The 12453-nt window shown below is 43.5% G+C and overlaps 1 protein-coding gene across 1 annotated transcript; it reads right to left on the reverse strand.

Annotated features, from left to right (window-relative positions):
* LOC127383488 (histone PARylation factor 1) lies at nt 1-9036 on the reverse strand. The gene is made up of 8 exons (XM_051616489.1): nt 8944-9036; nt 7658-7817; nt 5894-6080; nt 5303-5401; nt 4122-4272; nt 2625-2712; nt 1872-2044; nt 1-212 (listed from the first exon to the last, which is right to left on the reverse strand). The coding sequence occupies exons 1-8, from the start codon at nt 8995-8997 to the stop codon at nt 81-83; spliced, it is 1044 nt and encodes a 347-aa protein (XP_051472449.1). The 5' UTR covers nt 8998-9036; the 3' UTR covers nt 1-80.
* Nucleotides 9037-12453: the final 3417 nt, after the last annotated feature.

The following is a 12453-nucleotide window of genomic DNA, read 5'->3' on the forward strand; positions in this document are numbered from 1 at the left end:
GTCCTTAGAAAAGCTTTACTGAGCGCGGGGGCGCCCCCGCAGGAGGACGCGGGGAGGAGCGGGGAGGGCCGCGGTCCCGCTCAGGCGGGCAGCTGGTCCAGCCCGTCCTGCCGGCGGTTGGCCAGGTGGGCCTCGATGATCTCCGCGAAGAGGTTCCTCTGCAGCAGGCTGTACGCCAGGGGCAGGAGCTGGCCCACCGTCTTGTGGAAGTACTGCGGGAGAGAGGGAAAACGTGAGCAGCCCCGTGGATGCAGCAGGAGCAGCCCAGGCTCCGGGCTCTGACCCACTCGCAGAGCTCCGACAGCCACCCCCGGCAGGCCTGAGCCCCCGCCCCTGCCCCGCCACAGCAAGGCCAGGCGGGGACACCCGCACTGCTGCTGCAGGATGGACACCCATTCTCAGCAGTGCAAGAGAGAACGAGTGTTGAGGCACAGACATCCAGCCTGCGGTTCAGGTCATGTGTCCTGTCACACCACAGCTCAAGAGATTTGTCATGGTACTTTTAAGTCACCATTTGCCTGCTTCAAACATACAAAAAACTCAGTATCTAGCATTTGTGATGGCTCGGGTACACATAGGCCCATTATATCTCCCCTAGGAAGAGGAAGAGATGTAAGTAATTTTTCAGGTCTGGGACAACAACTGAAGTGTCAGCATTGGTTCTGGCTCTGTAAGCCAGGGGACAGCCAGGCTACTCGGAACCAGAAAGAAGCTCAAAGCATCTACGGACAAGCAAAAATACAAGGAACAAATCCTGGCGTAATTTATGTGCAAAGCCACTCTTTTGCTGTTTACTACACTGGAATGTGAAGTAAGGTTTCTATTTTTAGAACACAGCTGCAAAATTACAGCTGTTTCAAATAGCTGCATAAGACAGATCAGGACATGTCACAGCCTTGTAAAGACATGATTACTCATTGCAGGGCTTTGTCTGGGGTTAATCTCATATGCTGAGAAGCACAAAGCATCAAAAATGGGGGTTTGCCTCTCCCTACTCAGCCAACTGGAAGTGGGCCATTTCCTTTCACTGGCCTTCCAGATCTGGAAAGGGATTAAGCAGCTGAAGCAGCATAGAGGGTCCTAATAAGCAGGGTATTGGGGAAAACACAAACACATTCTCAGAAGCTGTATGGCCTTCAAGAGATCAGGGCAGGAAATTGAAGATTTTATACAATATGCATTAGCAATTTATAATTATACATTAGCAATTTACCAGTGTAGGAACAGAGCAGTGAGTGTTTCTTCATTTCAGCAGCTAAACATTTGAACGAATGTTTAGCACAACTTTTCTGAGCCTATATTTAGTATTTTTATCGTTCTACATGATGCACTGGAGCACCCCTTAGACAATACTGCTTTTACTAAAGGCAGCTATTTTGCATGGGTGTTTCTATGATCATCCATTCATACTGAAGCTTCTTTATATAATATTTCCTAGCCACAGATACTAAATGATAGAGATGACCCTTTTGGCCAAGAGGAAAGTGGCAAATACAGAACAAAAAGTGCTAAGTAGAATCTTTGTATGTGAGTCAGCGTTAGCAAGTCAAGCAGCTTATTTAGGATTTGTTGTTAACACACAACCAGGAAGAGACACTGGCATAGAGGCCTTTTTTGCAGCCATACAGGTAGCTAGGTTCAAACTTTTTCAGCTTAAAATGCTTCCAAATTCAGGATTGTGCTTTCACACAAGGCATTTTAAATTCAACGTGGAATAGTGTCGTGTGACTTTTTAACAGTCTTCATGAATTAAGAACATCCTCAGACTTTCATGAGTCCTAGAGAGAATTCTGTGATAGTGAATTCTAGCAGCGAATACAGGACAACTCCTAGTCCATGCATAAAATAATGCATAATTTTGCAGTACTCACATGTGATCCATAGCAAAACAGGTCTATACCCAGTTCATATCCCATTCCATAGTCACATTCATCATTAGCAAACTGCACAAAGGTGAGCATTTCTTGAATGGGTGCAAAGGCCTTCAGTCTCTCATCATCAGTAGGAGCATCAACAATGGCCTTGCAAATTTTTTTAAGATTAGCTGGAAAAAACAAAAGCAGAAATATTCAGATGTTAACAGAGAAAATTAATATTGTACAGAAGTAGTCTATGGCAAAAAAACGTGTACGTCACACTTACATGATGACATAAGCAGGGACACCCTAACTTGGTGGTGAAAAAGCCTTCCCCCTTTGCTACTCATTCCTGCCCCATTCCCATTGGTCTCAGTTCCCCAAACAAAGACAAGCATTTCTGTGGTGAATTTGCAACAAGGAACCAACCTGGGTTAGAACAACACTGGGAGAAGAGGACGGATAAGAAATAAACCCACAAATCCCTAAATGTAGGTCATTTTTTTTTCCATCTACTTCCTGCAAGACTGCACCAGTACAAGAGAGGTGGTCATCTAAACCACTACTAAGGAATTACTGTTTCAGATTTAGCATGTTTCATTGATTCTCATCTGGTTTATTTAATTATCATACTGAGCTCAAGTGTGATGCTTAAGACTTTTATTCCCACCACTCATACACTTCAAGTAGGAAATAAGAATGCTGGTTGGTTTTTGCAGAGTAGCTCCATGACTGAATAAAAGAGAATATAGTAAACGAGATAGATACCATTTGTTTCAGGAAGTTCTCTGTATCCAACATCATTTTTGTCTACAGGAACAACTAGGCCTGCTCCATGAAATGCTTTGGTCACCACCTAAACAGACAGAAAATTTAATATAGCACTGTAAGTCAATATTGTCACCTAAACCCACGCACCTCACTAAATGACATTAACACTCTACTGCTGGTGGTCAAACCTAACAAGTGTCCAGGCTCCAGGACATCAACCTAGTTAAAAGTTACACAGCAGTTACTTTCAAGTACTGAAGTTGAAAATCATTGGCAACTCCATTTCAGTCAAGTTCTGAAATCCAAGAATTGTTGTAGTCACTTGTATAGTACTGCAGTACATTTGTTTAGTCACCCCTCCCATAATTATTTCTGACAGGCATTCAAAAAAACCTATATGACTAATAGAGATCATCCTTAATGTTCCCGTTTCCAGTAAATCCTAGAATCCTAGGATTCCAAGCCAACCATTTCCATAAATCTTCACTTGCAAGAAGTTTTTCTCCAATACTCCACATTTCTTTTACTTTGTTGACTAATTTCATTTTTTTCCCCCGTAACTTACTGCCAAGCTATGGTTTACAAGAGTAAAGCATTTTGTTTTAATCTCACACACTTGTATTCATAGAATCATAGAATGGTTAAGGTTGGAAGGGACCTTAAAGATCATCAGGTTCCAACCTCCTGGCTATCAGCAGGGACACCTCACACTAGGCCAGGCTGCACAAAGCCTCATCCAACCTGGCCTTGAACACCTCCAGGGAGGGGGCTTCCACAACCTCCATGGGCAACTATTCCAGCACCTTACCACCCCCATGGTGAAGAATTTCTTCTGATGTCTACCCTAAAATCTCCCCTTTCAGTTTAAAACTTGTAACCCTTGCCCTATCACTACCCTCTCTGGGGAAGAGTCCCTCCCCAGCTTTCCTGTAGCCCCTTCCGGTACTGGAAGGCTGCTATAAGGTCTCCCCAGAGCCTTCTCTTCTCCAGGCTGAACAGCCCCAACTCTCTCAGCCCGTCTTCATAGCAGAGGAGCTTCAGCCCTTTGATCATCTTCATGGCCCTTCGCTGGCCTCACTGAACTTCATGAGGTTGGCACTGGCCCACCTCTCCAGCCTGTCAAGGTCCCTCTGGATGGCATCCCTTCCCTCTAGGGTGTCAACCACAGCACACAGCTTGGTATTGTCAGCAAATTTGTGAGGATACACTCAATCCCACTGTCCATGTCTCCAACAAAGATGTTGAACAGCACAAGTCCCAGTTCACCTGAGGATCACCACTTGTCACTTGCCTCCACTGCGACACTGAGTAACACATACTGTACAATCTCCCTTCTCCTGAAGTCTTATAGAGAGAACCGATTAGCTCAGGAAATTCCTAAATGAAGGATCTTTACTGACTAGGAGGAGGAGAAATGAAAAATAAAAGAAACAGGCAAATAAACGAAAAATTTAACAGAACTTAGTTCTCTCCAGTGGATCAGGAAAGTCATACTTTCTTATCTCTTTGTTTCATCTTTGCAGTTTTTTGGTCCAAAGAATAACCCAGTTCTTTTGCTTTTCTTGTTAGTTTTTCATCTACGTCTTTCAAAATAGCCATTTTCTTTTTATCGGTCACTTCCTTAAGTTTTTTTGACAAAAATAATCTGCAAATGGAAGAAATATGTTTTAAAAAAAGCTTAACAGAAAGCAAAGAAATGGACAGGCTTCTGATCACTAAACCTCCAAATCTTATAATGAAGATTAGCAGTCATAGGTTTATTTACACACACAGCCTTGGGAATGCAAGCTTTTTAGCAACAACAAATAAAAAAGTCTGGCAGGCAGTACTTTGGCATTTCCTATCTGTACATGCATTACAATATAGCTTATGCAATCCATGGGTGCCCAAGATTCTCCTGGACTAGGTAGCTTTTGATCTTTCTATCGTAAGAAATCGGTTTGCAGCTTTAGTGCTGTATACACCATTGTCATCCAAGTCATTCACATAAATAAATATTTATAAGTTTAATCGTGGTGCTTTCAAAACAGATGTCCTCCTTTAACTGCACTACACAGTGGCTCTTCTACTGAAGCAGCTTTTCTTCAGTATGCTTTCACTTACTGACATGCATCTGTCATTCCGAGCTTTCCATTTCTAACTGACAGGTCATGAAATCAGTTGTTTGCCTTCCTGATGCAGGACCACGTAAAGCTTCACATACACTGAATTACACATGCATACAAATGTTAGCCTGCCCCAGGTCAGAAATGGTAATCCTTGTGGTTATTCATTATGTACAAAATAATGTATTTTTATGTAGGCAAGAACATCAATTAGATTTTACTCATTTAGTACAATATTCAGATTTCTTCACCACTGTTTGAGGTGTCCTTTCTTTACTTGTAAAGCATTTTGACATACTCAGTGGGCATTTTTTCCTCTATAGAGCCTAACCCTGCCAATAAATGTAAATAATTATATAATTAACACTTGGCTATTTTACTTGTAAAATACTGTCAAGAAGCCTTAAGGCTTTTTAAAGTACCTTAAAATTTGTTAGCAGGAACAGAAAATAAGTGTAGGTTCCTTAAGAAAGAAATCCACAGTAAGTCAGCTGCATTATTTCCACACTGCATCTCCCAATTAATAGTTTCTCTTCTACTCTACTTTTTAGAAATAAATATGAAGCTTACTTGACTGCAGCAAAGACATTATCACCAACTTGTGAAATCACACAGCCCTTCTTAGCTTCATTTGCACCAACCCACACTGGAAGCTCATCTGGCACATCCCTGTTAATGAAAAAGTACATACAAATAGTCAAGATGTGTCAATTTCTCTATTTCCATGTTAAATTAATTTGCCACCTAACCATGCATCCATCTTCTTCAGAAACCTAGCAAGAAACACCCCTACATCCAAAGCTCTAAAATCTTACAGCATAGCTTTGAAAGGAGCCTGTACTGATACGTGCAAAGAGAATACACATTCCCTTTATTTCACAAGGCTTGTCTTTAAATATTGTGGCAAACATTAAGGATTAATAAGTGAAGGTGCTCTGAATGGTTGGGGGAGGTAGTTTAATACATATTTAAATCTAGGCTTAAACTCTAATATCTTTGACCTCTTTTAATAAAAGGTACTAACCCATCCATTAATATTGTATTACAGAAGGGAAAGATTCCTGTTTGGCAGTAGTGCACAGTTCTCAAATTCCGTCTTGTGGAAACAGAGGAGAAAAAGCTACATATAACTATAGTCCAGCAAGAGCATATATTAAATACCTGAAATAGCCCATGTGATACTGTGTTTTGCTATCCCCAACAAGTATAGTCTGGAATTCTGGGGGATCATAGAAGAATCTCCAATGAAGATTGAAGTTCAGTTCTGTTGATTTTGCTTTTTTGTGTTTTCCATCAAGGATGTCGTATGGTCCAACCAGCTTCAGTCCAACACTTGACACAAGTGCATCTGAAAAGCAAAGCATAAACTGGTTTACTTTCTGGTGGGTGCATATCTAAGCCAAGAAGTTTGTGTCTTTCAGAGATGAAAAGCTTCCACAAATTCAAACAGTAAAACATTGTTTACCAGACAAAGAAAGCTGAGACATTCTTTTGTTTGGATAGTTTTCATTCAGGAGTTTGGTTATTATACTTCTCCTAAGTCGAAGTCAACACCTCAATGGCCAGATGGAGACGGGTAACAAGTGGTGCCCCTTGGGGGATCCACATTGCAACCAGTACTACTTAATGTCTTCATCAGTGACACAGTCAGGGGGATCAAGTGCATCCTCAGCAGGTTTGCAGACAATACCAAGCCAAGTGGAGTCATGGACACACCTGAGGAACAGAATGCTATCCAGAGATCCAAACAAGCTTGAGAAGTGGGTTTACGTGAACCTTGTGAGGTTCAAGAAGGCTAAGTGCAAGACCCTGCACTTGGGTCGAGGCAACCCCCAGTATCAATACAGGCTGGGACACAAGGGGATTGGGCACAGTGCTGTGGAGAAGGACTAGGGGGTGATGTCTAATGATAAGCTCAACATGAGCCAGCAATGTGCAGTTGCAGTCTAGAGCCAACTGTGGCCTGGGCTGCATCAAAAGAAGTGTGGCCAGCAGGGACAAGGAAGTGACTCTCCTCCTCTAGTCAAACCCTACCTGGAGTAATGTGTTCAGCTCTGGAGTCCTCAGCACAGGAAAAACAGGGACCTATTGGAGCGAGTCTAGAAGAGGGCCACAAAGATGAGCAGAGGGCTGGAGCACCCCTCCTGTAAGGACAGGCTGAGAGAGTTGGGGCTATTCAGCCTGGAGAAGAGAAGGCTCCATAAGACTTTAGAGCAGCCCTCTAGTACCTGAAGGGGCCTGCAGGAAAGCGGGGGAGGGGCTTTTTACAGGGACATGTAGTGACAGGACAAGGAGTTTTAAACTAAAAGAGCATAGATTTAGACCAGATATAAGGAAGAAGTTTTTTTATGATGAGGGTGCTGAGACACTGGAACGGGTTTTCCAAAGAGGTGGTAGATGCCCCATCCCTGGAAACATTCAAGGTCAGGTTGGACAGTGCTTTGAGCAACCTGATCTAGTTGAAGATGTCCCTACTCATTGCAATGAAGGCTGGATTGGATGACCTTTAAAGGTCTCTTTCAACCCAAAACATTCTATGATTCTAAAAAGAAATTATAATTTCTAGAGCATCCAGGGATGCCACATTCTGTTATATAATAAATTTGAAGAAGCCAAAACCTGGATTGATATGAGGAAACTTCAGTTCCATGCTAAACATTTTAAATGTACTTGCAAAAAAAGACACATTTGGACAACACTTAGTCATTTTGTTTTACATGATTTAACTAATTTTATTTGAGAAAGCCTGAAGTGTACCAACACTTACTATCTCCAGTATTCTTGCTTGCACTCATGTAAGTGTCCTGCATCTTAACTGAAAACTAAAGCAGCATTAGAACATACCTGACCACCTCCAGCTTGCCTGCCTTCAGGCTGTTTTTGGGAATCAAAGTTAGAAAAGGCAAACAACATTGAAAAACCCACCACTTGGTTTCTCAGGATCTAGTTCCTCACAAAACTTCCAAAATTGATAGAAGTCTTCAGGCAGTCTAAGCCGATAGCACGTTTCTGCTTCTCGACGAAGATTATCAGGGATACCTGCCTGATCTGACCTTCTCTTCTTGGTACCTCCATTTTTTTCACACTGCAGAAGAAAAAACGACTTTGTTTAGTTGCTTCCTGCCAGTTCTACTGAAGGATTTTACAGAGTTTCTGTATCAATGGAGGAACAACGACTAAGACCATTAAGTCATGCTTGTTACTTTAACCAGTATGTATCAATTAGAACATCTGTTTTCAACAGAATCGCTTAAAAGTGCATTCTCGGAGAGAAGGGCTAATAACCACGCATGATATGGGAAAGTACTACTTTGATATTAATGGGTCAATCAAACCAACAGAAGCACTTTTACTAGTGCATCAAAGTTTAATCTAAGTTCCACCGTATTTTCAAATTAACATTCCCCATCACACAGCAGCTTGCATGCCAGAAACTCCTGTGTTTTGTGGACACTCGGAAGCAGGGATGCTATTTTGTCGTGCCTGCTTAAACGACACAGCAAGAATCCTGCAAGTCCCTACTACCTGAACGGCTCTGCTACTCAACACCCGAGCTGGTGCAGACCACAGCACGGCGTTTGAGAAGTACCTTAACGCTCGTCTCAAAAAGTGATGTAACACGGAGAGACAGGCTAAGTAGGAAACGATCCCGCACGCTCCGCAACGAGGAACCGCAACGTCCTCGTTCTCACAGGAGGGTCCTCCGAGCACTGGGAGGAATCGTCGCCCCTTTGTCTTAAGGAAGAAGAGTACGGCTAAAGATGCGCGGGCTCTCTCATCCAGTCAGGAAAAGGCAGCCGGGCAGACAGATGACGCCTGAGGCGGAGGGGTGCCCCGCGAGCCCCGCTGCCCGCAGCGGGCCCCCGGCGGGGATGAGCAGCCCGCGCTGCCGCTGCTGCTGCTGCCAGCACCGCCGGGACGCGGCGGCCGCTGGGGAAACGCGCGGGTACCGGGCAGAGGCTCCCGCACCGGGGGACAGGGGGCCCAGGGTATTTCCTCAGAGCTACGCAGCAAACCAGATCGAGAGGCCCGGAGGCGCGGGCCCGGCCCCGCCACAAGGTACGCGCGCCGAGCCGGGCCTAGGGGGGAACCACGACAGCGGCCCTGGCAGCCCGACCCGACCCGCCCCGCCCCCCCCCGGCCGCCCCAACGGTCCCGCTCCCCCACGCGCAGCGATCCCCCCCCCGGCCCCGCGCGCCCGGTGACGCCACCTGCTCCCCGGCCGGGGCCGGCGCGCGCGGCCGCCGCCTCGCGCCACCTGCCATGCTCCCGCCGGCCGCATCGCGCCCGCGCGCCCCGCCGCTTCCGCGCCCCGCCCCCTCCCGCCCTCCCCCCCGCAGCGGCCGGTGGGCGGGGCCGGGCGCGAGCCGTCCGCGCGTGTCGCCGGCGGGAGGGGCCTCGGAGGCGGGCGCGGGGCGGGGCGGGTGCCCGGGCCGCGGGGGGGAGCGGCGGGAGAACAGGCGCGATTAACCCTCGGTGGCGGGAGCGGCGGTGGCTGGAGCTGCGTGCGCCGGGTGACATCGGGCAGCTTAGAGCCGCGTTTCCTCGGCGGTAGGACAGCTCACCCGGCACTGCCGGTGTACGGCTCCCGGGCTTTAAAAAATAATAATAATACATGTAAACCCTAATTGCACAGAGGTGCAAATTCCGGTAATACAAGTTAAAGTAGTATATTGGTATGAGATAGGGAAAAAAAAAAGCTTCCCTGAATCAAATGTGGTCTTTCCCTTCAGAGTTAAAAACATAAGATCGACGAAGTAATACTAGTTTTCAGTACACAGAAAGAGAAAAAAAAAAATCACAACAATCTCTTGAGCATCTGCTTTAACGTTTGACCTGCCAGCAATATAAAATCATAATTTCTCTTCAAGTTAGGAATCAAGGCAGCAGCGTGGGGCACATTTCTCAGTTCAGAACAACACAGTTACATGCAATATCGACTTTTTAAAGTATATTGCTGAAATGCTTCACCTAGAAAAAGGCCTAGAAAACATACCACAGAAGGAGGCCATGGGAAGCTGGTTATATATATATATATATAAAAAAGGGAAGGTTTATAAGTCAGATTGCAGTGGTTTCAAGAATAACGTAGTAGCCACAGGAATTTTCTGGTGTGCGGTATGCTCAGTGAAGATGCATATATGACATAAATCCAGTAGGGTTTTTATCTTGCCATCTATTAAAGTTATAATAATCTATACCACAGTAAATACTTAAGTTTAGGTCCAAGCTGCAGTGCATTTCAACCACATATGACATGGACATCCAACTAACTGATGATTTTAAGTCTGTCTACCCCATTCACTATTCAGGAGTTTTATGCAACATCACAGGAGGCTCAATTCTGACCAGTAAATAATCCTGTATGGGAAAACAAGTAGGTGCTTCACAGAAACCATGGGTTTATCTTACTGATCCAGGACCATCACTGTCAAACCTTCAGCTGGAAAAATGGTCTTAATGAGTTTATGCATTAAATTGTTTGCTGATAAAGTCCTGCACACATAAGGAAGGAATATTAAATTTCAAAACCCAAACCTTAAGGGATTAATTATGTTTCATAACCTGAAGTTAAGCAGAAACAGGGTACAAAAGCTCACTAACGAACCACAAACCTAATTTTCCTCCCAAAGAGGATGAAGAGTACTGCCCTGAGGTTTCTTTGGGAAATGCTTTCTAATATTAACCTCACTCCATAACTTCTAGTACACAAAACTTTAACTGTAGTGGATGCTAGACAAAATGTCACCCAAAGCAGTGACATTTTCCTCAGGAGCTTGGTGGAAAGTATTGTAGGTCACTTTAGAATAAAGGCATACCTTCTCCAACCCCCATTATAAGTCCATTTTACACCCAAGCTTAGTTTACCCAAATTGCAGCCTCACAAAGCAAATTGGTTCAGTGACACCAAAGGCACCAATATTTCCCTTTTCAGTATGAAAGCTAAAAAATGCTAAGTTCTGTCACCCATTGCTATTTCAGGATAAGCTTTTCCCCTGTTGCAAGGGAAGCCTATGGCTTTGCAGATGTTTACAATGCCCTCCTGTTCACTGCTTTTAGTGAGAGAAACCCTTCACATAACCATTTTCAGTTTCACCATTACAGTTTTACCGAGTTGAATGCAAACGTGACATGGGAAGGATAGCCCAAGCATGCTTTCATCCTATCCCATCAGGCTTGGAATATAAAGCAGCAAGCTTGGTTCCATTAAGATCGTGATGGTGGTTAGGTGGTTATGTTCAGAAGACTAACTTTGCATGGCTGGATAGATTATAAGGGGTATTTTTGAGGTTGTATCTAGTCCCATGTGGTACCTGATGTTTTCAGAACAGCATTTCTGATCTTAAATACACACTTTAGTTTTGATAAACCATCTCTGTTATTATTCAGTTAAGCCTATCCCCACCATTTCTTCTCTGGAGTGTGTGAAGTGCCACCATGCAAGCCCTTGAAATAAAAACTGTAAGACATTAAATAATAATTCAGTTCAGCATGGGAATTTTTCCTCTCTGTGAACAAATAGTAACTCCTTTTGTGTATATCTACATCCAAATAATTTAACTTCTCAAGTCCCAGGTTTAGTAGCCATACATAATTTGATATTGGTAGGCATATTGTTATTCATTCTGTTAAGAACCTGTAAAGCTGTAGCATGGAAGAACTCTTACAAAGAAGGATAAGCAACCAGAATACAGTTTACAATATAGTATTTTCAATTCCCTTCCTTTGTACTATTAAACATAGCCTCCTGTTCGTACCATTAGACTTCTGAATCAGCATAAATGGCCATTATCTAACTAATCAAAAAAGTAGCTTTAAAGCCATTTATGATTAGTCCTACTCTTTAGTGAGCTTATATATTTTAAGTCATAACTATATTTTGAAAAACTGCAAGACTGTGATCTGTTGTCTTGAAATCAAAACTTTTCAGACCTGTTTTCTCAAAAGCTACGTTAAATGCTTGCTGTATAAACATTTAATTTGCCCCGTGAGCTCATAAAGACCTTGATGTATTTCACTAGAATTTTTTCTTTTCTGTGTCTACTTTCAAGATTATTGCTTAATGTCCTAAGTTACCAGAACATACTCCATGCTATAACAAAATTTCAGTTCTTCATTTCAGAGTTTTAGAGCTATTATTGTGAAGAAAGCCTAGATGAGTTAACTGCCTAGGTGAAAGCTTTATCTGCTAGTAGATACTGAAAAGGAGAGATGACTTGCAGGGTTGTTGAAATCCTATTTATGCTTCCTTGCTGCCATTCACTGGAGGAAAGCAGTGAGCATAAATGAGTCAGAGTTAATTGCTTTCCTCCCACCCCTTAAAAGGTTCAGATTTGCTCACCTGTGAAAAACATCAGAAATAAATTAAGCTATTTTATCCAGATATTGTGCTGAGATGTTGCAGAAATTTCTATTTATGGACGGAGTTCTCTGTCAGACAACAGTCTAGTCTGCATTAGCAGGTTAGATGAGGGACAATTACATATGGTTCACAGTCCCTTTTTCTCTACCCTTCAGCACAAACTGTTACCTTTCAGTTGTGTAAGTTATGCATATGTATTTTTTCAGGTAGTTTCAGGAGTACCTAAGCATCGAGGAATAGGTGTGTGCAGTCTCATCAGTCACCACAACATACCGATTACTAGATTCTGCAATATAAATGTAAATTCCAATTTCCAGGGTTGATTTGCGCCAAATAACGTAATACTTGATTTTTCTTG

The sequence above is a fragment of the Apus apus genome, chromosome 4 (genome assembly GCF_020740795.1).
Source record: "Apus apus isolate bApuApu2 chromosome 4, bApuApu2.pri.cur, whole genome shotgun sequence".
NCBI classification, from domain to species: domain Eukaryota; kingdom Metazoa; phylum Chordata; class Aves; order Apodiformes; family Apodidae; genus Apus; species Apus apus.